We start from the raw sequence: 26,409 nt of genomic DNA, 5'->3' as shown, positions 1-26,409 counted from the left end.
GTGTCAAGGACTTTCCACGTGGGAAAAGATGACGGAATACGAGCGTCTGTGGAGTTATTTCTGCTACATTTTCTCTGCTTTCTCTCCATGGTTGTTGCCAGACTTGCTGTGTTTCTCCAGCAATGTCTGCTTTTGCTTCAGCTCCCTTGTGCTCACTGGCAATAGGAATGATCACTCTGCTGAGACCTTCGATGTTCATTTGGCACCAGCACCATATTTAAACCCCAGGCTTGCACCCGGTCAAATGCTGCCAGTTAGAAGTAGACCTTCACAACACATGCAGTCGGAGGAACCAGGAAACAGGGGCTTCTCCAGGTCGGATGAATTATCAGATGCACTTGGTGGTAACAACGTCGATTTGCATTCCTACTCATTTTCTGGATCTGCAATTTAATGTTATGCAAGTCATCTCCTCGGACACCAGAGGCTCTACACCTCAGCATTATATAAACTTTCTCCCTTTCAATATTATGCTTTTTTCACTTCCTACCAAAGTGGATAATTTGATTTTATTCATACTTTATACACTCTTGTTAACACGCTGCTTCAGGATGGATAGGCTGATCGGTGTCTCGGCTGCTCTCTCTGCTGTCTCCAATACCTTTCGTCGGTAAATCGAGGTGGCCGCTGCCTCAACATTTCCAACTTTATTCCAAATCAAGGCACACCATCATCCTTGTTCTTTGATTTCTTTTTGCCATTTGAGGTGTTCAGAAAGCACAGGCTGTTCACAAATTAGTCTCCTTATAAGTTAATCTTTGAAGAAAAGCCATAAAGTCAATGTGTTTTGATATACCCATGGGGAAATTCTCAGTGAATTTGAAATTTTCCTTGTGACCCCTTTGGAGATAAATTTGGTCTGGTCCCATATAATATTGGGAATTGTTTAATATTCAATCAGCGTAGTGTGATGTGATATCCTGAGAGACCATGTTGACTTGCAGTCCATTGTAAAAATGTAACCTTTAAATATAGTTCTCAAAAAATCAGAAATATCAGAATGGTATAATGACATAACATTGTATATATTTACAAATTTTTTTACACCTCCCACGAACCTCTAAGTTCCTACATTTGTTCATAGACATTTTTATTCCTTTGATCATTCACAGGCTCTGACAAGGGATTTCCTGACTCAGTCTGTTGGTGATGGAATGTCAGGCCCCAGTTCACTCAGAATTCCCCACCCTGAGTATACTGAGACTGGCGTTTGACCTCCAATGAGACCAGAATGCCCTCAACTGGTCACATTCCAGCTTTAGCCACACCTCATATGGTCTGTTCTTGGAGTTTAAATTCTTTCCCATTCACTTCAAAGAAAAGTCCAAAAAATCTTTATGCAAACCAACTATAATGACTGTTTCAGTCTCACCCCTGTTCATTTTGTCAGGTTAATTTCAACAGTCCTGTTCAATCTGTATGCAGCATACTCAGACTTTATGTCAGGACTATATGGTGATGCATCATTCCCAAATTATGCTGGACTATTTGGGACTGTAAAGTATGTGGTCTGTGTTGGATGAGGTAGAAAGTTTGATGGGAGAATAGAAAGAGAACATTCAGTGTTGTGGGGATGATGCCTGACTGCACTGAGACACATTGAAATCCTCAGGCCCACTCTGAAACACAGATTATCTGAGTGAGATTTTGTTTTGTGGAATATTAAAAACGTTGGGACAAATTGAATAGGATCTGTGTTTATAAACAGGAGAGATGGTGAAACTTAAATTCCATGATGTAGAAATTCTTCTAATAATTTCCATTTGATTTAAGCTGGCACAACACGAGCAGCAAAGGACAGCACAGTACTCATAGGATCGCCATTCAGCAGTCTACAGGATAGATATTATAAACTGTGATACAGTTGGTAATACACTTGCCTCTGAATTTGGATTGAGGGAGTACTGCCCTACTGTCTCTTGTAGGACTGTGTATTGTTGGAAGCATCATACTAAAGGACAGATGTGAAGTAATTCTCAACCTTGACCACTGAAAAGAGATGCCTGGTCAGTATTACATTACCACTATGGGAGCTTACTGTGTGAAAATTGACTGCTGTGTTTCTGACATCAGGAGAGAGTAATAGTGAATGATGAAAACACCCTTGTTGGCTGTCAAGCATTCAGAACATCTTGAAGTATTTACAATATGCCATGACATTGTAAGTTATACTTTAACTGGGCAGGGCACAGTGCATTATCATGTTACCAATAACTTTATTTCATTGGTCAATAATAATCCAATGCTCAAAACAATCATTGAAAACATAACAAGAAATGCAAACTTACAATGGCAGTCTCACAAACTCATTTTTATTTTATTAGCCTTATATTATACGGCAATTGACATTTTAATATTGCATAAAAGAGAGGTATGTTGCTAAAGCCTTTCTTCTTACATTCTTCTGAACAAATGCCAAATTTCAAAATATCAAAAATCTATTATACTGTAGGAGAAAGGGGAACGTATTGGTTGGAAAGTGAACTCATGTAGGCTAAGGCAGTGCCATGGAGGAGAAAGGGGAGGCTCCTTCAGTCCCCAGGTAATTCACAGCAGACAGAGGGTTTGAATCTATTACTTTTCTTGGAAAAACCAGGTTCCTGCAATTGGACCAATATCATTGTTAGCAAGCAGAAATGAGCGTGACTGTTGGGCTCAGACCTCAATGTTTCTGACAGTTAGTGTCTTGACATACCTTAAGTAGTTCATGTTGTGACATCTTGGAAGTCCCATTGCAATTGGCTCAAATAGCCAACAGGTAGTTACCTCATGCCTGGATCTCTCCAACCAAGTCTTAGAGTCGGAGATTTAATCTCCATGTATGTATAACAATGCAGGAAAAATTGGAGGGATTAAAATTGTTACAACTCATGGCTAGCAAGCTTTTCCCAGTCACCAAGTCCTCTAACCACTACCACCACCCCAAACCTCAACTCCCACTCACCTATTGCCAGCTCTGCAACTCAACACTGTCCTCACAATCACTCACACTGACTATCTCTACCCTCCTTTAAATGTCTGACACTCCCCGCTTTTGAGGACATGTCACACCCTTAATGGGTCATGAACACCTCCCCACAGATACCCAGACTGACCTGCCCTTTCTCCAGTTACCCAGTCCAATCGACACTCTGACACAGTTACTTGATACACATACACCCTCGCTGTACTGCCAACCTATCTCCATTTTCATCAGACATCTTACCTCCTTTCCTACAGATCACATCTTTCCCTGAATTACTTACCACCTGTACCCCTACACCCACCTGCCACATTACCACACTCCTTACTCTTGACTCTATAAAGTCACCAAGTCACACAGCACCCTTCAGTCCAACGAGTGCATGGCAAACATCATCCCAAACTAAACTAGCCCTGTCTCCCTGCTCCTGGCCCACAGCCCTCCAAAGCATTCTTATTCATGTACCTGTCTAAATGTCTTGTAAATGGTGCAATTGCACCCGCATCCACTACACAGCAATTGGGCCTATACTAGTGAACATAAAGCAATTGACTATATCAGTACATTACACAGCAATTGATTATACTATTGGAATGTAAAGCGTGTGATTCTATATCATCAGATTACACAGCAGTTGGCTCTATACTATTGGAATATAAAGCAAATGATTCTATATCCTTAGATTAAACAGCAATTGACTATACTATTGGAATGCAAGGTAATTGACTCTGGATCATTACACAGCAATTGGCTCTGTACTATTGGAATGTAAGGCTGTTGTCTCTAGATCATTATATTAATCAGAGATTGACTCTATTATTGAAATGTAATGCAATTGACTGAATACTATTGGATTACATGGCGATTGTCTCAAAACAAGCAGGAGGCTGGAAGAACACAGTGAGCCCAGGCAGCATGTGGAGGTGGAGAAGTCCAATGTTTCAGGTATAATCAACTTCTTCAGGAATGGGGATGGGAAAGGGGGAGTTGCAGATAAAGAGAGGGTTGGGAAGGGGTATGGGTGGGGAGGGGGGCAGAGGGGTGAGATGGTGATAGGTGAATACAGGTGATGGATATAACCTGTTTGTTTGATAGGAGGAATGAATCCAGTTGGTAGCTAAAAAGAGGGGTTGGTTGGAGGGATGGAAGGGAGGAGGCAAGGCTAGAAAGGGAGTCGTGCCATAGGTTGGGTTCCAATGTCAAATAACCTTCCCCCTTGCCTATCACCACCTCACCTCTATACCCCTCTTCCCACCCGTAACCCTTCCTCCACCTCTATCTGCAACTCCCCATACCCCCACTTCCATTCCTGAAGAAGGGTTACCCCTGAAACGTCAGGCTTTTCCACCTCCTGATGCTGCCTGGCTTGCTGTGCTCTTCCAGCCTCCTGCCTGTCTACTTCGGATTCCAGCATCTGCAGTTTGTCTGTCTCTAACTAATTGCCTCTAATCTGCTAGATTACATTGCAATCACCTCTGCATTAGTGGATAATACTCTAATATTATCCAGTAATAGAGTCAATTAAATATAATCCACTCTCTATCTCTACAGCAATTGACTATAAACTTGTATTACAGTGCGATTGGCTGTACTACAGGATGATATGAGAGTAAGCTTGATACTTTTAAAGAATATAGGTATGGGGCCTAAATTTCCATGAGCATTTCTCCAATTAATTTACTCGATCCTTGTAAAATCTCAGAGAATTTCAAACAAAGCGTTGGCAATTTACTTGAATTTTCACTGCTCTTCAACAGCAGATGAAATGGAAAACATAGCAATCCCAAAAAAAAGGACCAGTTATATATTTTGAAATATAGACTGCAATTGGAGTGAATCAGATTTAAGCTAAATCTGACACCCAGTATTTTCACCTCCATAGTCAGATACAGAGGATGACTATCTCCCATGCTGAAGTTGTGCGTCCTGACTTGACTAAACAGTATGATGATGGTCCTGCACACCCTGCTGCAGGTGGGGCAGGTAGTGTTTGAAGGGGCGAGGGGAGAGGATGCTCAGTAGCTTCTTCCAATCTTTGTGTCTGACCTCCAGCTAGGTCTGTCAGAGATGGTCGAAACAGTTTGAATCTTTGTAGATGTTGCTTCTCTACTTTGGTTGATCTTGGGTAAGAGTTTCCCACGAGCCAGTGACAGTTTTGCATTTTAAGAGGGAACAGGTTTATTAGAGAACCTATCCTTACAGATTATTTGCAGGGTTTTTTTGTGACAGCATTACTGTGATATTTCCTGAGGAATTTGAAATATCTGCTGTACATTGTCCATGTCTCTGACTCGGATAGAGGAGCAGGTAGCAGTACTTGGTGCTAGGTTTGAGGTCTTTATCATCAAAGACTCTGTTCCTCTGACAGCTACGTTGTGGGCAATGTTACATTTCATTTTCAATACCTGCCCTCATGGGAGGAGGTTGCCAGTGCATAAGAATTGACCCACATTATCCAGTTGCTCAAAATGGATCTTGGTAATCATTGGACAAACTTCTACCTTGAGGACAGACTGGTAAAAGTCTTGGTCTTCCAAATGTTTAACCAATGGCTCATTCTCACATATGAACTTGTGACTGCATCAGCAATGGACTAGGGCTCAGCCGTTAAATCTGTGCGCTCCCAAATGCATCATTGCAGCTGCTTCATGACAGAGGCTGGGGTAGTCTTGGTTCTGGACTGCAAGTGGCTCATGTTGGCTGGCTTGCTGCTGAAGCTGTTGAGATGCTTCACTCCATCAGAAAGCTTTCCAGATACGAGATGCAGTGTCATGATTAGAAAGATGGGGAACAGTGTTGGTGAGATGACAGCCTTGTTTCACCCACTGTGACAGGTATTGGGTAACTGCTGGATCGATTGGTAAGGATCATAGCTGCATGCTGTTGTGCAGCTGATGGAGAATGCTAACAAATTTCCATGGGCAGCCAAATTTGAGCAGGATGCTTCATTGTCCCTCTACGTTGACAGAGGTTGAAGAAGGCCATATTTGAAGGTTGTAGTGTTGTCTGAACTTGTTTCACTGTGATCATATTTACCATGCCTCTTGATACATAGAGTTGACATTGTGACTCTAAATCAGACCTTCTCCAGCACTAAGAGGACAGCAGGAGAGGCCCATATTGTTCCCACAATCCATCTTGTCTCCTTCCATAAGATGGTCACAATTACAGCATCTCAGATCTGCAGGTGTGCTCACCTTCTTCCACATGAGCATGATTACACCACATGCCAGTGACTAAGGTGTTTCACTACAGTATTTCAGTATTTTGGCGGGATTCCATCTGAGCTGGTGACCTTTTGGTTCTCAGTTGCCAGATGGCCTTGTCAACCTCATGTTGAGCTGGAGCTATGCTGAGACAGTGATGTCTAGCAAGCTGTGCTCAAGGATACTCACATTGAGTACTGAGTCCTGGAAGAGTTGCTTCCAATGAGCACTGATCTTCCTTGATGAGCACCGCTCCATTTGTACCACTCAATTAACTAGTTGTTAGTATACTTGGGCCATAAATGGTCCTAACTGTGCGAAAGAATCCACATTCGTCATGGCTGTCAGTGTGTAGCACAAATGTACTCATTCATGGGGTTATTTGTTGGCCCTCATTTTTCTGGAGACCTTCTTATTTTCCTTGGTTTTCAATGGTGTATCTTGTTCAGGAAAGGCTTCAACTTGAAACTTAGTCGCTCCTGGATTAGCTGTTTATTTTTCTCAAACTAATGTGTGTGGCACTGAGTTCAACACATATTCAAATCTTTAAGTGAGTATTTATCTGAGATTCAATGACAGAAAAGTCAAGAGTATTGCAGCCACTATATCCGCATGAAAACAACACAAGCTGTAGATGCTGTTTTACACACAGCAACCTCTGCTATGATGGTTTGGCAGGAGGGAAATTCCTACACAGACGAATCAGTCATGTTTCTGAAATCAGTGTGTTGATCACAGAAATCAGGAATAGATGAGAAACATTCCGGAAGGTAAAATTGAGAGATCAGCAAATTGTATGAGGAGTGGAAGTGCTGCAATTTTCCAATTTATCCTAACTTTTTCCTGGGAATTGAGCACATGATCTTGGCAGATACATGGTATCGTGCTCACTGCAGCAATACTGATATGGTGTCTTCCAAACGAATGTGCTTGTTCCTTTTAGTATGAAGCATCGCTGGAATTATTTGATAAAGAGCAGAGAAGGTCTCTGAGCTTCCTGGGAAATAAGTCAGTAAAAATACAATAGTTGACCAGTTATCTCAATTTCTTCTGAGATCGTACTGTAATCCAATGAGCTGCTTTGTTTTTCTCAGTCATATCAGTGATTACCCTTTAAACAGAATTAATTGACTACGGGACAATTTGGAATGTCCTGGGATATGGACAATGCCATAAACAAAAGGTTCAATTTCTTTCTGGTATTTGAATGATTTATTGGAAACTCAATGAAAATCAGAGTCAAATGCAACCTGTACCACTCCCTTTGCATTCCCTGTAAGATCATCCAGTACACCATGCAAAAGTTTGTAGGTCATGAGAAATGATGATCCTGCTCCAAAGATGGATCCAATAATTGGTATGAGATCGAGACTCAGCTCAATTGCTGAAACGGTGAAAAAGGTTGTGCCCGCTAACAATCTTTTCACAAATTGTTCATTTATTTCCCCCACTAGGGGAGTTTTCACCACAGCTTTCAGCTGACTGACAGGTTTGCCTGATGTGTTTGCCAACCTTTGAAGGGAGACATCATCCAGACCCAGATACTTACGGAAATCTATAATTGCAGTAACCAGTATCCCGATGTCACAAACAAAGGACAGGCCAGGAATCGGAACAGCTCCTATTGCACCAGAAAGTGTGGCCAACATCCAGATTCGAATCTTCAGGTCTTTTCTCTTCTCTTCTATTATCTTCAGTGTTATGTTTGGAAGGGACAACAAGAAAACATGCTTCTTTATGTCATCAAGATTACTTCTGATGGCATCATTTAATTTTGGAAAATCAAAATTGTTCATTTCAAAGTTTGAGATCAAAAAAACAGGTGATAGAACTCCTTGCTTTTCCAAGCTGCTGACACAATATTTCCTGATTTTGTCCAGCTCTTCATCTTTATCAAATGGTATATTTTGCTTTTGAAAAGATTCAAGATCATTATCAATTTTAGATCGAATGAAGTAGAATTTCTTCCCCAGCTTTTCAATTTCTTTGGCAAGTCGTGCATCATTTTCTCGAAAACGACAGTCTGACAGAATGAGGAAGAAATCATATTTATCAAAGTTCATTTCCTTCACATATTTATCAGATTGGAATTCTGGCGTTCCAATTCCTGGCAGATCCCAAAAACAAACATTCGGCAGGTTGGGGTGTGGGTATGAGGTTGGCTCCATTGTGGTTTCTGTGGGCCCAGTTTTAGCTGCTCCCTCATCACCATCCTGAAGTCCTCTCATCGCATTGATGAAGGAGGATTTCCCTGACCCTGTTTCTCCCATCATTGCAATATGCAGCTTTGTATTTGTCAGATCATTTATCTTCCTCTGTATCAGAGGCACAGCAGCACTTAGCCCACCTGTTTCATAGGCAGTCTTGAGATCTTCGAGTTCCTTCAAATTGAAAAATGCAGAGTATGAAGACTGAGCCATCTAATCTCTGTGGAAAGAAACAAATATCGCACATTGTGCATAATTTCTCTAAATTTGTGTGCACCTTTAGTCAAAGGTTGAAGAAGAACTACAATCAGAATTTATTAATCTAAAGCTGAAATCACTGGGACTGCCACAATTCACTCACAACAGCCAAAAGGTTAAAGGGCTCAAAGATAAAGAACCTGTATTAAGACCAACTTATAACTTTAAATGCAAAATGTAATTTCAATCTTGTTTTCCCCTTGTTAACACGTGGTTTCCCAGTTTTAGAGTTTAATTTGTGAGTATGTAAATTGATGCCAAGTAGACTGGAGGTCTGTTTTCTTTAAGGTGTGTTTTAATGATATTTTAAACACTTCAGTTGAACTGTTCAATGCATTAAAAAATAGCAGAGAGAAAAATAATTTGCTGTTGTTTAGCAGCAGGCACGGCTATTTTTGGGAAGAAGGGGTAGTGTTCTAATCTGATGTCTAAAATGAAATCTTTCCAACCTTTCTTTTTGTCTCCTGTAATATAGTTTATGTCCAATAGGGCCAATCGACTAACTCACAGAAATGTTACAGCCATTCAGAACATTGTGTCTGTTGCACTTCGTCAAATGAGCATCATGAATTAATGTAAGTCTCTTGTGTTTTTTTTTGCCTTTTCACATTATTTGATTAGAAACAATCAACTGATTACTGCTCTCTGAATGCTTCAACTGAATCCATCTCCATTGACTCCAGAGTGCACTGCATTTTGGTATAACCTGTTCATCTTGTAAAAATATTTTTCTCACATCACACTCGCTTCTCTTGAAAATTTGTTTTTTTCATTCTGGACACTTATGAATGGCAACAGTTTCGCCCTATCTACACTATCCAGCTTTGTCATGAATTTAAAAACAACTGTTTTACTCCTCTTCTTTCCAAGGAGAAAAGTCCTAACCTCTCAAACAATCCTCATAACTGAAGTTTCCCCTCCATTTAAACATTCTTGTGAATCTCTTCCATGCTCTGTTCACCTTCTTCAAACTACTCCAGTGGAGGTCTAACAAATGTCTTGCACAAATTCAACTTCACCTCATTGTTCTTGTACTCTACGCTCCTATCAATAACGCCCAGGATACGGAAAGTGTTGCTTACTGCTTTCTCCAGCTTTTCCACCTTCAATGGTCTGTGCCCATATTCACCCAGGTCCCTTTGCTCCTGCAGCCTCTTTAAAATGTTACCCTCTCTTTTATGTTGCTCTTCAGTGTTCTTCCAACCAAAGTGTATCACCTCACTCTTCTCTGTATTGATCCTCACCTGTCGTCTATCTGTCAACTCTCCCAAATTTGTTTATGTCCATTTGAACTTGCACACAATTCTCCTTACAGGTTGCAACTTTTCCAAGTTTCCATCACCTGCAAACTTTGAAATTGTCCTCTGCACATCAATTGGGGAACTCCAATACAAACCTTCCTCCAATTCAAAAAACATCCATCGACCATTACATTCTGTTTCCTATCTCTCAGCCTATCTTATATCCATATTGCTACTGAGCCTTTTATACCAAGACATAACATAACTTCACAACACACATGTAAGCAATCAATAACCTTTTGGAAATCCATGTTGGCCACACCAACAGCATTATCTTCGTGGAGCCTTTCTGCTGCTTATTCAGAACACCCCGACAAGTTAGTGAGACATGATTCCCCCTTTCAAATCCAGGCTGGCTCTTCCTAATCAACCCTCACGTTTCCTTATAAACACTAATTGTAACCTAAATAATGGCTTCTAGATATTTTCCCATCACTGATAGTCAACTGAAGCGAAAGCTGAAATTGTTGGAGAATCTACGCGGGTCTATCTGCTTCTGTGGAGAGAAAGGAGAATCAATGTTTTGGACCCAGTGACCCTTTTTCAGAACCTTCTCTCCGCAGACGCTTCCAGACCTGTTGAGTTTCTCCAGCGTTCAGATTTCAAAGAACAAGAAGAACAATACAGCACAGAAACAGGCTGATTGCCCCTTCAGGCCTGTGCTGCCACATTTTGCCCTTCCATACTAAAACTGTCTTCACTTACAAGATCCATATCCCTCAAATCCTTCTTATTCACGTATTCGTCCAGGTGCTTCTTGAATGCTGCTATTGTGCTTGCGTCCACGACCACCTCTGGTAGCGTGTCCCAAGAACTTACTAACGTTTCCATGAAAATCTTCCTTACACATCTCTTTTAAACTTCTCCCCTTGCACCTTGAATCTGTGTCCCCTAGTAATTGATCCCTCCACCCTGGGAAGCTGTCTCATACTTTCCACCCTATCCATGGCCATTCACAATCTCATAAACTTCTATTTGGTTGCCCCTCAACCTCCTGTGTTCCAGTGAAAACAACGCCACTCTGTCCAACCTTCAATTCATAGCTAAAATTCCCAATACCAGGCAACATCCTGGTAAACCTATTCTCTACCCACTCCAAAGCATCCATATCCTTCTGGTAGTACGGTGACCAGAACTGTACACAATGCTCCAAATATGGCCTAACTTATCATGGCAAAACAGGATACAAGGATGCCTGTCAATGCTCCAGCAATTTGTTCTCTTGTCTCCCTCAATACACGAAATAGATCCCATCAGGACCTGGGGACTTACCTACCTTAATACGTTGTGCAATAGATCTTCCTTTTTAATAGCAACTTGGCTTGGAAATTCGACACTCCCTTCCCTGAGATCATCCTCCACCATTTTCTTCTCTGTGGTGAATACTGACACAAAGTATTCATTTGGAATCTCACCTACCTCTTCTGACTCCAGACATAAATTCCCTCCTTGTCCTTGACTAGGCCAACACTTTCCCTGGGCCAACCCTTTCCCTGGTTACCTTCTTGCTTTTGTCAATGTATAAAATGCCTTGGGATTCTCCTTAATCCTGTTTGCTAATGACTTTTCATGACACTTTTTAGCTCTTCTAATTCTTTGTTGAAGTTCTTTGCTACTTTCCTTATCTACTTCAAGGGCTACGTCAGTTCCCATCCTCCTAGACCTTTTGTATGATTTATTTTTCTTTCTGACCAAGGTCATGACATCGCTGCCCATCCAGGATTCAAGTGCCATGCTATACCTATCCTTTATTCCTGCAGGAACGTGCCACTCCTGAACTCTTATCAATTGTCGTTTGAATTACGCTGATGGAGATTTACCCTCAAACAACCGCCTGCAATCAAAATTCTTCAGTTCCTGTCTAATATTTTTGGAGTTCATCTTTCCCCAATTTAACAACTTCACCCATGTTGTCTCTATCTATGGGTATCTTAAAAACACGGTATTATGGCCATTACTCTCAAAATGCTCCCCCACTGAAACTTCAATAACTTGGCTGGGCTTATTTCCCAAAGTCAGGTCCAGTATAACTCCTTCCCTGGTTGGACTGTTTACTTATTGTGTCAAAAATCCTACCTGTATGGTCCATACAAATTTAGCCCCATCCAAGCCACTAACATGTAGTGAGTCCCAGTTATTACAGAGGAAGTTAAAATCACTCACCACAATACCCCTGCTGTTTTTACAAAGAGTCATACAGTCCTACAGCATGGAGGCAGATCCTTTGGCCCAAGCCGACCAAAACATCCATCAACGTTTACCACATGTCCCTGCACTTGGCCCAAAATGGACTTCAGGGGCAAATTTTTCACACAGAGTGGTGCATGTATGGAATGAGCTGCCAGAGAAAGTGGTGGAGGCTGGTACAATTGCAGCATTTAAAAGGCATCTGGATGGGTATATGAATAGAAAGGGTTTAAAGGGATATGGGCCAAATGCTGGCAAATGGGACAAGATTAGGACGAGATGTGGTTGGCATCAATGAGTTGAACTGAAGGGTCTGTTTCTGTGCTGTACTTCTCTATGACCCCATTATCCTTTCCTATCCATATATTTGTCCAAATGCCTTTTAAATGTTGATAATGTACCTGCTTCAACCACTTCCACTGGCAGCTCATTCCATATGCGTCCCACTCTCTGTGTAAAAAAAAAAGCTGCCCCTCGGATTCCCTTTTTAGTCTTTTCCCTCAAACCTTAAACTTTAGTTATTGATTCCCCAAAGCTGTGAAAAAGGCTGAGTGCATTCACCCTATCCAGATCTCTCATGATCTTATACACATCTATAAGGTCCCCCTTCAGTCTCCTACACTCTAAAGAAAAAAGTCCTCGCTTGTCCAACCTCTCCCTATTGCTCAGACCATTGAGTCCTGTCAACATCCTTGTACATTTCTTCTGCATTCTTTCCAGTTTAATAACATCCTTCCTTTAACAAGGTGACCAAAACTGAACACAATACTCCCAACTGCAACCTCACCGACGTCCTGTATAACTACAATACAACTTCCCAACCTCTATCCTCGGTGCCCTGACTGATAAAGGCCAGTGCACCAAAATCCTTCTTCACTGCCCTCTCCACCTGTGACTCCACTTTCAGAGAACCGTTCACCTGAACTCCTAGGTCCCTCTGTTCCACTACACTCCTTAAGGCCCTAGCATTCACCATGAAACTCCTCCCTTGATTTGATTTTTCAAAATGCAAGACTTCACACTATCTATATTGGACTCCATTTGCCATTCTTAGCCCACTTCTCCAGCTGATTAAGGTCCTGCAGCAATTTCTGATAACTTTCCTCACTGTCCAAGATACCATCTATTTTAGTGTCATCAGCAAACTTACTAATCCTGCCTTGTGCATTCTTATCCATATTCATTGATATTGATGACCAACATCAATGGGCCCAGCACCAACCCCTGAGGCACAGCACTCATCACAAGCTCCCTTCCACTATTACCCTCTGCTTCCTACCATCAGACAATTTTGTATCCAATTTGCCAACTCTCTATGGATTCCATTAGATCTAACCTTCCAGAGCAGTCGACCATGTGGAACCTTATCAAAGGCCTTACTGAAATCTATATAAACTACATCTACCACCCTGCCCTCATCAACCTTCCTGGTCACTTTATCAAAGAACTTGAACAAATTTGTGAGGCATGATCTCCCACACACAAAGCTATCTCTCCAAACTCTATCTACATTCTCTACTCTAACTCCAGCTGGCTGTTGGGAGGCCTGTAGTGTTTCCCCAGCATTGTGACTTCACCTTTCCTATTCCTGACTTCTACCCATTTTGCCTAGCTGCACGAATCCTCTGATATACCCTCACTCAGTACAGCTGTAAAATGCTCTTTTACCAGTAATGCAACTTCCCCACCCATTTCTATAACCTTTGAAATATCTAAATCCCAGGGCATTCAGCTGCAAGTCCTGTCCTTTATCCAGCCAAGTCTCTGTAATCGCAATAATGTCATAGAGCTTTGGTTAGTATTTGGAGCTGAGTTCATCTACCTGTCCATAACTGCAGATATTTATTTTTTGTGTACTGAATGATCTGCAATTGCTGATTTATGCCAAGCAGCTTTCTTGAACAAGGCTGTGACATTTGCAAGCTTTCAGTCTTCTGCCAACTCCCCAAGTATAGCAAAGACTGCAAGTTGATGGTTAGTGCCGCTGCAATTTCCACGCTCACTTCCTTCAATCTCTTTGGGTGCACCTCATCCAGACCAACACCTTGTCAATTTTAAATACAATTGGTTCTGCTGTAACATATGTTTCTTCAACGTGAATTGGTTTTAACACAATTGAAGAATTTAGACCATTATTTGTAGATGGCAAACTTTCATTACCTGTTGGCTATAATGTTATTCCAGTCCCAGCGCTTCAAATAGCGCAGCTATTGTACAATTTTCTTAAAAAGCGAGATCACATGAGAATGGAACTATCATGTTATATCGGAACCAACTGCACCAAGAATCTATCCAACACTTTTTCCTTCACAATGTTGAACACTTCTGTTGACCATATTAATTGAACACTGCAGCCTTGACCCTTGTCTAGGAAGCCTTGCTGAAGTCCTGCAGTGCATCATTCAGATGCTATACACTGCTGCTCCTGAGCATTGGAGTAGATCTTTGTGAATGTGGTGCCAATCAGTGGTTCACTTTGTCCTACATTGTATCAAGCTTCTTGTGTGTTGTTAGAGCTGCACACGTCCAGTCAAGTGGGAATAATCCATTACTCTTGTCTTATGCCTTGTCGATATGAGGAGATTACTTGCTGCAGTATTCTTCGCCTCTGAACTGCTTTAGTAGCACTGTGCTTAGCCCAGTTCAGTTTCTGGTCAATGGTAACCCAGGTGTTGATAATGGAGGATTCAATTTTAGTTAGATCATTGAAAATAAGGAGGCAATAATTAGATTCTCTCTGTTTAGAGATGGTCATTGCCTGCAATTGGGTAGCACAGATATAGTTTGCCACTTATCAGCCCAAGCCTGGATACTGTCCAGTTCTTGATGCATTGAAACATAGATTGCTTCAATCCCCTGAGGATTTGCAAATGGTGCTGACCATTGTGCAATTATCAGCAACCATCACCACTTTTGACACTATGCTGGGCAGTGCATCATTATTGAAACAGTTAAAGACCATAAAACACTATCAGACAATAAGCCAAAAACCTCCCTTCAGTCAGACAGTACATGTATGTGAAGTATTAAATGTGTAAGTATTTCCAGTTCTATCCTTCATCAACTGGCCAACTGGATCTGAGTAGTCATTGCTGGATAGTGAGAAGAGATATTACTGCTGAATCTACTGCCTGTAACTGGGAGGGGAGAGAGAGAGAGAGAGAGAGAGAGACACAGTATGTAAGACCCTGGGAGTCTTTTTGATGTGTATTGCTAGTGACTCCCGACATTAGGAAGGAATGAATTGGAGAGACAGCAAGAAAGGTTTACAACAACTATTTCAGAAGGTGAAGGAGAAAGTTACAGAATATCTTTCACAGTCAGGGATAAGTGCTTCATGCACATTTACACAAAGTGGTATTTGTCAGTGAGTGAGGAAGGCAGACTGAGATTGGAAATTATGATGATGTTAGTATATGTGAGTTTATGTATTTGTGTGATATCTGTGCATGCGTATTATGTCTCTGTGGGTGTATAATGGCGGTATGCGCATGTATGTGAGACAATGCTGTCACTTTAAAAAAGTTTTTTTTTAAATTAAGGACAAAATAAGTTTGTAAAGGCAGAGATGCCAAAATATCTAGTTTAACATTAGAAGGAGAGTGGCCAGTTCTCCCAGTTCAAGTATTTTCTAGTTTACTTTAGCTGCAGCAGTCACAGGATGTGAGTCCAGGGGAATTACAAGCTTCAGTGAAGAATTTCTCTGACTTTCTTCTGAAATCTTTTTGGATGTTGTTCCCTCCTGTCCGTAAGAATCTGTGTTTGAATTGACCTCTTTGCCATGGAGTGTGTGTAAGGGATGTTACTGGATTGGAGCAGTTAATCAGTAATTGTTATTATATCATGTCGGTTAAGTTTTCAATAGTTAAGTTATTCTAAATTCAGTTTCCTTTACTTCCAGTTTCAACTACAGTGTTTAAATAAACTCTGTTTTGCTTAGAACAGAGTGGTTTTACCAGTTGTATCACACTTGGAACCTTCACATGATCATTTATTTTTAATATGTTTACTTGTATAGTCACACATTTTATTTCATGTGTAACTAGCAGCAGAGTTAGTATCAAGCAAGAACTATCAAAAGCTGATTGGGAGCAGATGTTCGCAGGTAAAGGGACAGCTGGAAAATGAGAAGCCTTCAGAAATGAGAGAATAAGATTCCAGAGACAGTATGTTCCTGTTGGGCTGAAAGGAAAGGCTGGATGATGAAAGAAATTGAGGGTTTGAATAAGAAAAAGGAAGCATATTTCAGGTATGGACAGGATAGATCGAGTGAATCCTTAGAAGAGCATTAAGGCAGTAGGAGTACACTTAAGAGGGAAATTAGGAGGGCAAAAAGGGGACATGAGATAGCTTTGGCAAATACAGTTAAAGAGAATCCAAAGGGTTTTTACAAATACATTAAGGACAAAAGGGTAACTAGGGAGAGAATAGGGCCCCTCAAAGATCAGCAAGGCAGCCTTTGTGTAGAGCTGTAGGAGATGGGGCAGATACTGAATGAGTATTTTGCATCAGTATTTACTGTGGAAAAGGACATGGAAGATATAGACTGTAGGGAAATAGAGGGTGACATCTTGAAACATGCCCATATTACAGAGGAGGAAGTGCTGGATGTCTTCAAATGCATAAGTGGATAAATCCCCAGGACCTGATCAGGTGTACCCTAGAATTCTGTGGGAAGCTAGGGAAGTGATTGTTGGGCCTCTTATTGAGATATTTGTATCATCGATAGTCACAGGTGAGGTGCCGGAAGACTGGAGGTTGGCAAACGTGATGCCACTGTTTAAGAAAGCTGGTAAAGACAAGCCAGGGAACTATAGACCAGTGAGCCTGAAGTTTGTGGTGGGCAAGTTGTTGGAGGGAATCCTGAGGGACAGGATTTAAATTTGGAAAGGCAAGGACTGATTACAGATAGTCAACATGGCTTTGTGCATGGGAAATCACATCTTACAAACTTGATTGAGTTTTTGTTTGAAGAAGTAACAAAGAGGATTGATGAGGGCACAGCAGTAGACGTGATCTATATGGACTTCAGTAAGGCGTTCAACAAGTTTCCCCATAGGAGATTGGTTCACAAGGTTAGATCTCATTGAACTCCGGGGAGAACTAGCCATTTGGATACAGAACTGGCTCAAATCAGAGGGTAGTGGTGGAGGGTTGTTGTTCAGACTGGAGGCCTTTGACCAGTGGAGTGCCACAAGGATCAGTGCTGGGTACACTACTTTTCATCATTTATATAAATGATTTGGATGTGTGCATAACAAGTACAGTTAGTAAGTTTGTAGATGACTCCAAAATTGGAGGTGTAATTGCCAGTGAAAAGGTTACCTCAATTTGCAATGGGATCTTGATCAGATGGGCCAATGGGCTGAGAAATGGCAGATGGAGTTTAATTTAGATCAATACGAGGTGCTGCATTTGGGAAAGTAAATCTGAGCAGGACTTATACATTTAATGGTAAGGTCCTAGGGAGTGTTGTTGAACAAAGAGACCCTGGAGTGCAGGTTCATAGCTCCTTTAAAGTGGAGTCACAGGTAGATAGGGTAGTGAAGAAGGCGTTTTGTATGCTTTCCTTTTGGTCAAGAGTATTGAGTACAGGAGTTGGGAGGTCATGTTGTAGCTGTACAGGACATTGATTAGGCCACTGTTGGAATATTGCGTGCAATTCTGATCTCCTTCCTATCGGAAAGATGTTGTGAAACTTGAAAGGGTTCAGAAAAGATTTACAAGGATGTTGCCAAGTTTGGAGGATTTGAGCTATAGGAAGAGGTTGAATAGGTTAGCGCGATTTTCCCTGGAGCGTCGGAGGCTGAGGGGTGACTTTATAGAGGTTTATAAAATCATGAGGGGCATGGATAGGGTAAATCGGCAAAGTCTCTTTCCTGGGGTGAGGGAGTCCAGAACTAGAGGGGCATAGGTTTAGGGTGAGAGGGGAAAGATATAAAAGAGACAAAAGGGGCAGAGGATGGTACGTGTATGGAATGAGCTGCCAGAGGAAGTGGTGGAGGCTGCTACAATTGCAACATTTAAGAGGCATTTGAATGGATAAATGAACAGGAAGGGTTTGGAGGGATATGGGCCGGGTGCTGGCAGGTTGGACTAGATGGGGTTGGGATATCTGGTCGGCGTGGACAAGTTGGACCGAAGGGTCTGTTTCCATGCTGTACATCTCTATGACTATCATTAATGCATTAAGTAATCATGTAGTAACTTGACAGTAACTTGTAAATTAACAGGAATTAATTCCTTATAACAATTAGATTCACAGGGAAGGACAGAAAAAAACTTCAGGACATAATCATGTTCAGTTGCTGATATATTTTTAATTGCTCTGCATCACTATATCCTATAGCATGTCGTATTATTCTGATAAAGCTACTGTGATATCTCATCACAAGAAATTTACTACAATTTGTTTGTTTCTCTGATAAAAAGGCTAATTTAAAACTAATTTGAGTTGTTTTTAGAAATAAGAGTTTCAATCACAGCCAAAACTTCGGGAGAGAGAGTGAGAGTGAGAGGGAGAGAGAGAGAGAGAGAGACAGAGGCAATGAGGGAAATGATTCAGAACAATTTTTAAACAAAATTGCAGCTCCAAGTTAAAGCTATTGAATGGGAGATGATGTTGAATAATATCATTAGACTCGTAATCCAGTACCCAGGCTAAAGATCAAAGTGCGTAGGTTTGAATCTCAGTATGGTGTATCATGGATATTTAAACAAATCTCATCGAATTGCAACCATGTAACCATGATCTGATATTGTAAAAAACCATCTGGATCATTAATCTCCTCTCGGGAGATCTTCTATTTCTATCTGGTCAGCTCCATGTATGATTCAAGATTTACAGCCGTGGTATGTTCTAGAATTATAGAATCTATACAGCACAAAGTGTCCCTTTGGTCCATCATGTCTCTACTAGTTAAAGCATCTATCCATTCCAATCCTATTTTTTTAGCACTTGTTCCATAATCTTGCATCCCATGGTGTTTCATCTAAATAGTTCTTAAATGGCATGATCGTTCCAGCTTCTTTTTGCCTCTACCCTTTTGAATAATGATTTCCAGATACCCACCAGCTCCAAGGTGAAGAGAAATGTCTTTGAATCCCCTCTAAAGAACTTACTCCTGACCTTAAAACTCTGCCTCTCGTTGTTGACCGCTACAAAGAGGCAAGCAAAGAGAAAGTTGACCCTTACTGCCCTCTGGGCATTTTGACACAATCAATATATTCTGGTCTTACCAGTGATGCTCACAACCCACTGTCGGATGTAAATAAAATCTCCCTCATCATTTCACTGACTCCCCCTCAGTTTGTTGGTTGATTCATGGTACTTACCTGTGCTGCTTACTTGAAGGAAGAGAATCAATCTGTGAAGTTCTCCCACTGACAGTATGAAGAGGGGCCTCTTTGTTCGAGATTGGTAAAAAAAAATCAATGGAATGCAGTCTGTACGAAAGCAAGGATCATTAGTTTATTGAATTAAAGCACCTTGACACAATTCTATCCAGCAACACAGAGGTTAAAGCTTCTGTGTTCCGTGGTGAATTTGCACAATTACATTTGAAAATTACACATTATTTATGATTTTTTCAGCCTTAATTACAAGAAAAAAACCAATCATGTATAATGTGACATGATTTACAGCAAGTTAATCCAATGATATTTCCTGGGAAAGGGTTCTTTATTGCAAGCAAAGTGTAATATGGTGACTTGATTTTACCGGAGCGGCGAGGAGTGAAGCGAAGGCTGCCAGGAAGGGTAAGTTTTCCCGCATAAAAGGGGACTTACCTCGGGAGTCCGGCCTCCATTTTGACAGAGCGGCGAGGACTGAAGGAGGAGTGAAGCGAGGGCTGCCGGGAAGGTAAGGGCTTAATTTATATTTGGGCAGTGGCTAAACCTGAGATACTGCATGTGCAGTACCTCCCTCCTGCCCCTGTCCTCTAACCGGACGAAAAAGACCTTGTAAGATAAGGCTTTATTTCTTATCTTTCTTTTTAATTTATTTAAGTGCATTGTTTGGTTTTAGTTAGTTCATATAAAGCTAAGCTTACAATGGCAGGGGACCTCAGACCCGTGGCATGTGACTCTTGCTTGATGTGGGAACTTAGGAACATGTCTGACATTCCTGACTCTTACACTTGCAGGAGATGTGTCCAGCTGCAGCTGTTGCTTGGCCGCATGATGGCTCTGGAGCCGCGGATGGACTCACTGTAGAGTATCCGCGATGCTGAGGAGATCGTGGATAGCACGTTTAGCAAACTGGTCACACCGCAGGTTAGAATTGCTGAGGGAGACAGTGAATGGGTGACCAAAAGACAGAAAAAGAGTAGGAAGGCAGTGCAGGTGTCCCCTGCAGTCATCACCCTCCAAAACAGATACACCGTTTTGGGTACTGTTGGGGGAGATGTCTCACCAGGGGAGGGCAACAGTTGTCAAGATCATGGCACCGTGGTGGGCACTGCTGTTCAGAAGGACGGGAAAAAGACTCGTTGCGCCATAGTCATAGGGGATCCTATTGTGAGGGGAGTAGATAGGCGGTTCTGTGGCTGAAAACGGGACTCCCGGATGGTATGTTGCCTCCCAGGTGCTCGGATCAGGGATGTCACTGATCAGCTGCCGAGCATTCTAAAAAGGGAGGGTGAACAGCCAGTTACCTTGATGCATATAGGCACCAATGATATAATTAGAAAGCGAGATATGGTCCTGAAAGAAGAATTCAGGGAGCTAGGAGAGACGTTAAAGGGAAGGACCTCAAAGGTAGTGATCTCGGGATTACTACCAGTATCACGTGCTAGCCAGTGTAGAAATGAAAAAATAGGCAGGATGAACACGTGGCTTGAGAGACGGTGTAGGAGGGAGAGGTTCAGATTTGTTGGACCTTGGGACCGGTTCTGGGGAAGGTCCTATTACAAAAGGGACGGTCTACATCTGAACCAGACCGGAACCTATGTCCTTGGGGGAGTTTTTGCCATTAGTTTTTAAACTAATGTGGCAGGGGACTTGGAACCAGAAGAGAAAACAAGTAGGCAGCGAGGTTGGAGACTGGAGACTGTAAGAATAATGAAGATAACGTTAATAAAGGGAAGAATAGGCAGAGAGCAGGTGAGCACAAAAGAACTGGTGGCCTGAAATGCATCTACTTTAATGCAAGGAGTATAGTGTGTAAGGCAGATGAACTTAGGGCTTGGATTGGAGCCTGGGAGTATGACATTATTGCCATCACAGAGACTTGGTTGAAGGAAGGGCATGATGATTGGCAACTAAATGTTCCAGGATATAGACACTTCAGGCAGGACAGGGAGAGAGGTAAGAGGGGGTGAAGTTGCATTGCTGGTCAGGGACGATATCACGGCTGTGCTAAAGAAGGACACTATGGCGGTCTTGGGTAGTGAGGCATTATGGATGGAGCTGAGAAATAAGAAGCATGCAGTTACACTGTTGGGGCTGTATTACAGGCCTCCCAACAGTGAGTGTGAGGTAGAAGAACAAATAGGTAAACAGATTAGGAATAGATGTAGAGGCAATAGGGTAGTGGTGATGGGAGATTATAATTTTCCCAACATTGACTGGGATACACTTAGCGTCAGCGGTCGGGATGGGGTAGAATCTGTAAGAAGCGTCCAGGAGAATTTTCTAGAGCAGTATGTCAATAGTCCGATGAGTGAAGGGGCCATATTGGACCTGGTACTGGGGAACGAGCCAGGACAGGTGGTAGAAGTTGCGGTGGGGGATTTCTTTGGGAACAGTGAGCACAATTCTGTAAATTTTAGAATACTCATAGATAAAGATGAGAGTGGTACTAAGGGAATAATATTAAACTGGGCCAAGGCCAATTATATCAAAATTAGACAGGAGCTGGGAAATGTGGATTGGACACAGCTATTTGAAGGAAAGTGCACATTTGAGATGTGGGAGGCTTTCAAAGATAGGTTAACGGCAGTGCAGGATAGGCATATCCCATTGAAGGCAAAGGATAGGAAAGGAAAGATTCGTGAACCATGGATGACAGGAGAAATTGTATGACTAGCCAAGAGGAAAAGGGAAGCGTACATAAGGTCTAGGCAGCTAAGAACAGAACGGGCCCTGGAGGAATATTGGAAGAGTAGGACAAGTCTTAAACAAGGAATCAAGTGGGCTAAAAGGGGTCATTAAATAGCTTTAGTGAGCAGAATTAAGGAAAATCCCAAACCGTTTTATTCTTATATAAGCAGCAAGTGGGTAACTAAAGAAAGGATTGGCCCACTAAAAGATAATAAAGGAAGGATGTGTGTCGAACCTGAGAGAATGGGTGAGATTCTGAATGATTGTTTTTACCTCAGTGAACACTGATGCAAAGTAATGTAGTCTAGCGCACTGACCTCTACACCACTGAAGCCAGATACCAACTCAAGGACACCTCCTCCTACCGCCCCCTCGACCATGTTCCCACCCCCATCACCAAACCATCATCTCCAAGACCATACAGAACCTCATCACCTCAGGAGATCTCCCACCCACAGCTTCCAACCTCATAGTCCAGGAACCCCGCACTGCCCGGTTCTGCCTCCTTCCCAAGATCGACAAGCCTGACCACCCTGGCCGACCCATTGTCTCAGCATGCTCCTACCCCACTGAACTCATCTCTACCTACCTCGACACTGTCCTATTACCCCTAGTCCAGGAACCCCCCCCACGTACATTCGTGACACCACCCATGCCCTCAACCTCCTCCAAGACTTCAGTTTCCCCAGCCCCCAATTCCTCACCTTCACCATGGATATCCAATCCCTCTACACCTCCATCCACCATGACCAGGGCCTCCAAGCCCTCCGTTTCTTCCTCTCCCAACGTTCCCAGCAGTACCCTTCCACCGACACACTCATTTGTTTGGCTGAACTTATCCTCACCCTTAACAATTCCTCCTTCGAATCCTCCCACTTCCTCCAGACCCAAGGGGTAGCCATGTATGGGCCCCAGCTATGCCTGTCTCTTTGCTGGCTATGTAGAACAGTCCATCTTCCGTAGTTACACCGACACCACACCCCACCTCTTCCTCCACTTCACTGATGACTGCATTGGCGCCACCTCGTGCTCCCGCGAGGAGGTTGAGCAATTCATCAACTTCACCAACACATTCCACCCTGACCTTAAATTTACCTGGACCACCTCTGACACCTCCCTCCCCTTCCTGGACCTCTCCATCTCCATTAATGACAACCGACATCTTTTACAAACCCATCAACTCCCACAGCTACCTGGATTACACCTCTTCCCACCCTACCTCCTGCAAAAATGCCATCACGTATTCCCAACTCCTCCGCTTCCAACTTATTTGCTCCCAGGAGGGCCAGTTCCACCACAGAACACACCAGATGGTCTCCTTCTTTAGAGATCGCAAATTCCCTTCCCACGTGGTTAAAGATGCCCTCCAATACATCTCGTCCACATCTCGCACCTCCGCCCTCAGACCCCACCCCACCAACCGTAACAAGGACAGAATCCCCTGGTGCTCACCTTCCACCCTACCAACCTTCACATAAACCAAATCATCCACCAATATTTCTGCCACCTCCAAACAGACCCCAACACCAGGGATATATTTCCCTCCCCACCCCTCTCCGCCTTCCGCAAAGACCGTTCCCTCCGTGACTACCTGGTCAGGTCCACGCCCTCCTACAACCCACCCTCCCATCCGAGCACCTTCCCCTGCCACTGCAGGAATTGCAAAACCTGCACCCACACCTCCTCCCTCACCTCTATCCAAGGCCCCAAAGGAGCCTTCCACATCCAAAGTTTCACCTGTACATCCACCAATATCATTTATTGTATCCGTTGCTCCCGATGCGGTCTCCTCTACATTGGGGAGACTGGACACCTCCTAGCAGAGCGCTTTAGGGAATATCTCCGGGACACCCGCACCAATCAACCACACCACCCTGTGGCCCAACATTTCAACTCCCCCTCCCACTCTGCCAAGGACATGGAGGTCCTGGGCCTCCTTCACCGCCATTCCTCACCACCAGATGCCTGGAGGAAGAATGCCTCATCTTCCGCCTCAGAACACTTCAACCCCAGGGCATCAATGTGGACTTCACAAGTTTCCTCATTTCCCCTTCCCCCACCTCACCCCAGTTCCAAACTTCCAGGTCAGCACTGTCCCCATGACTTGTCCTAACTGCCTATCTTCCTTTCCACCTATCCACTCCACCCTCCTCTCTGACTTATCACCTTCATCCCCACCCCCATTCACCTATTGTACTCTATACTACTTTCTCCCCACCCCCACCCTCCTCTTATTTATCTCTCCACCCTTCAGACACTCTGCCTGTATTCCTGATGAAGGGCTTTTGCTCGAAACATCGATTTTCCTGCTCCTCGGATGCTGCCTGAACTGCTGTGCTTTTCCAGCACCACTCTAATCTAGAATCAGTGTTCACTGAGGAGAGGAACATGATGAATCTTGAGATTAGAGATAGAAGTTTGATTAGTCTGGATCATGTTGGCATAAGTAGGGAAGATGTGTTGGGTATGCTAGAGGTTATTAAGGTGGACAAATCCCCAGGACCAGATGGGACCTATCCCATGTTGCTGAGGGAGGTGAGAAAGGAATTAGCTGGGGCCTTGATAGATATATTTGTGGCATCCTTAAGTACAGGTGAGGTGCTGGAGGACTGGAAGGTTGCTCATGTTGTCCCCTTGTACAAGGGTTGTAGGGATTATCCGGGTAACTACAGACCAGTGAGCCTGACGCCGGTGCTGTGGAAGCTGCTGGAGAAGGTACTAAAGGATAGGATCTATTTATATTTAGAAAAGAATGAGCTTATCAGTGATAGGCAACATGGTTTTGTACTGGGGAGATCGTGCCTTACCAGCTTCATAGAGTTCTTCGAGGAAGTGACCAAGTTGTTAGATGAAGGAAGGGCTGTTGACGTCATATGAATGGACTTTAGTAAGACGTTTGATAAGGTTCCCCATTGTAGACTAATGGAGAAAGTGAAGTCACATGGTGTGCAGAGGGTTCTAGCTCGGTGGATAAAGAACTGTTGAGCAACAGGAGACAGAGAGTAATAGTTGAAGGGAGTTTCTTGAAATGGAGAAAGGTGCCCAGTGGTGTTCCACAGGGGTCAGTGCTGGGGCCACTGTTGTTTGTAGTATACATAAATGATCTAGAAGAGGGCACTGTTGGTATGATCAGCAAATTTGCAGCTGACACAAAGATTCGTGGAGTAGCAGAAAGCATAAGGGACTGTCAGAGAATACAGGAGGCTATAGATAGACTGGAGAGTTGGGCGGAAAAGTGGCAGATGGCTTTCAATCCAAAAAAATGTAAGGTGATGCATTTAGGCAAGACTAATTCTAGAGCGAATTATACAATGAACAGAAGAACCTTGGGAAAGATTATGGGCGGAGGGATCTGGGAATGCAGGTCCATTGTACCCTGAAGATTGTTACACATATGGATAGAGTGGTCAAGAAGGCATATAGTATGCTTGCCTTCATTGGACGGGGTATTGAGTATAAGAGCTGGCAAGTCATGTTAAAATTGTACAAGACATTGGTTTGGCCGCGTTTAGAATACTGTGTACAGTTCTGATCACCACACTACCAAAAGGATGTGGATGCTTTGAAGAGAGTGCAGAGAAGGTTTATGAGGATGTTGCCTGGTGTGGAAGGTGCTAGCTATGAAGAGAGGTTGAGTAGGTTAGGTTTATTTTCACTAGAAAAAAGGAGATTGAGGGGGGACCTGATTGAGGTTTACAAAATCATGAAGGGTATAGACAGGGTGAATAGAGACAAGCTTTTTCCCAGAGTGAAGGATTCAATAACGAGAGGCCAGGCTTTCAAGGTGAGAGGTGGAAAGTTTAAGGGGGATGCACGCGGTATGTACTTCTCACAGAGGGTGATGGATGTTTGGAACACGTTGCCAGCAGAGGTGGTAGATTCATTTAAGATGTGTCTGGACAGATGCATGAGTCGGTGGGGAGCAGAGGGATACAAAATGCTTAGGAATTGACCGACAGGTTTAGACAGTATATTTGGATCGGCTCAGGCGTGGATGGCCGAAGGGCCTGTTCCTGGGCTGTAAATTTTCTTTGTTCTTTGACAACAGACTAATCCAATAGAATTCCCTGGGAAAGAAATCTTATTTACATAAATCATCATGCCATGGTAGCAGTTCAAGGTTAGTTCGAATGGTCAATTAATGTGTCTGTATTCATTTTATGAAAACTCCATTGTCCTCTTATCTTTGGATTTCAGCTTAATTCTGCACATCAGCAGTACAAGTTCACAGGGTTCAATCACTATTC

The 26,409-nt window shown here is 42.9% G+C and overlaps 1 protein-coding gene across 4 annotated transcripts in view; it reads right to left on the bottom strand.

Annotated features, from left to right (window-relative positions):
- Nucleotides 1-2,196: 2,196 nt before the first annotated feature.
- Nucleotides 2,197-26,409, bottom strand: part of LOC148148867 (interferon-inducible GTPase 5-like) — a 38,906-nt gene continuing 14,693 nt past the window's right edge. For 3 of the 4 annotated variants that reach the window (XM_087992277.1, XM_087992278.1, XM_087992279.1), the window contains exons 2-3: nucleotides 19,457-19,567; nucleotides 2,197-8,595 (exon numbers count right to left, since the gene is read on the bottom strand). In XM_087992277.1, coding sequence (XP_087848403.1) covers nucleotides 7,392-8,588 — 1,197 coding nt within the window. In that variant the 5' untranslated portion in view covers nucleotides 8,589-8,595; nucleotides 19,457-19,567 and the 3' untranslated portion in view covers nucleotides 2,197-7,391. The remainder of the gene's footprint in view (nucleotides 8,596-19,456; nucleotides 19,568-26,409) is intronic. The other variant, XM_087992280.1, reaches the window with a different exon arrangement.

This window comes from Chiloscyllium plagiosum, unplaced genomic scaffold (assembly GCF_037043375.1).
Source record: "Chiloscyllium plagiosum isolate Xiang-an unplaced genomic scaffold, Cpla_swu_hap1 HiC_scaffold_11, whole genome shotgun sequence".
Taxonomy (NCBI): Eukaryota; Metazoa; Chordata; class Chondrichthyes; order Orectolobiformes; family Hemiscylliidae; genus Chiloscyllium; species Chiloscyllium plagiosum.
Note: the sequence above shows the minus strand (reverse complement) of the source record. Positions and strands in the feature narration are given on the sequence as shown.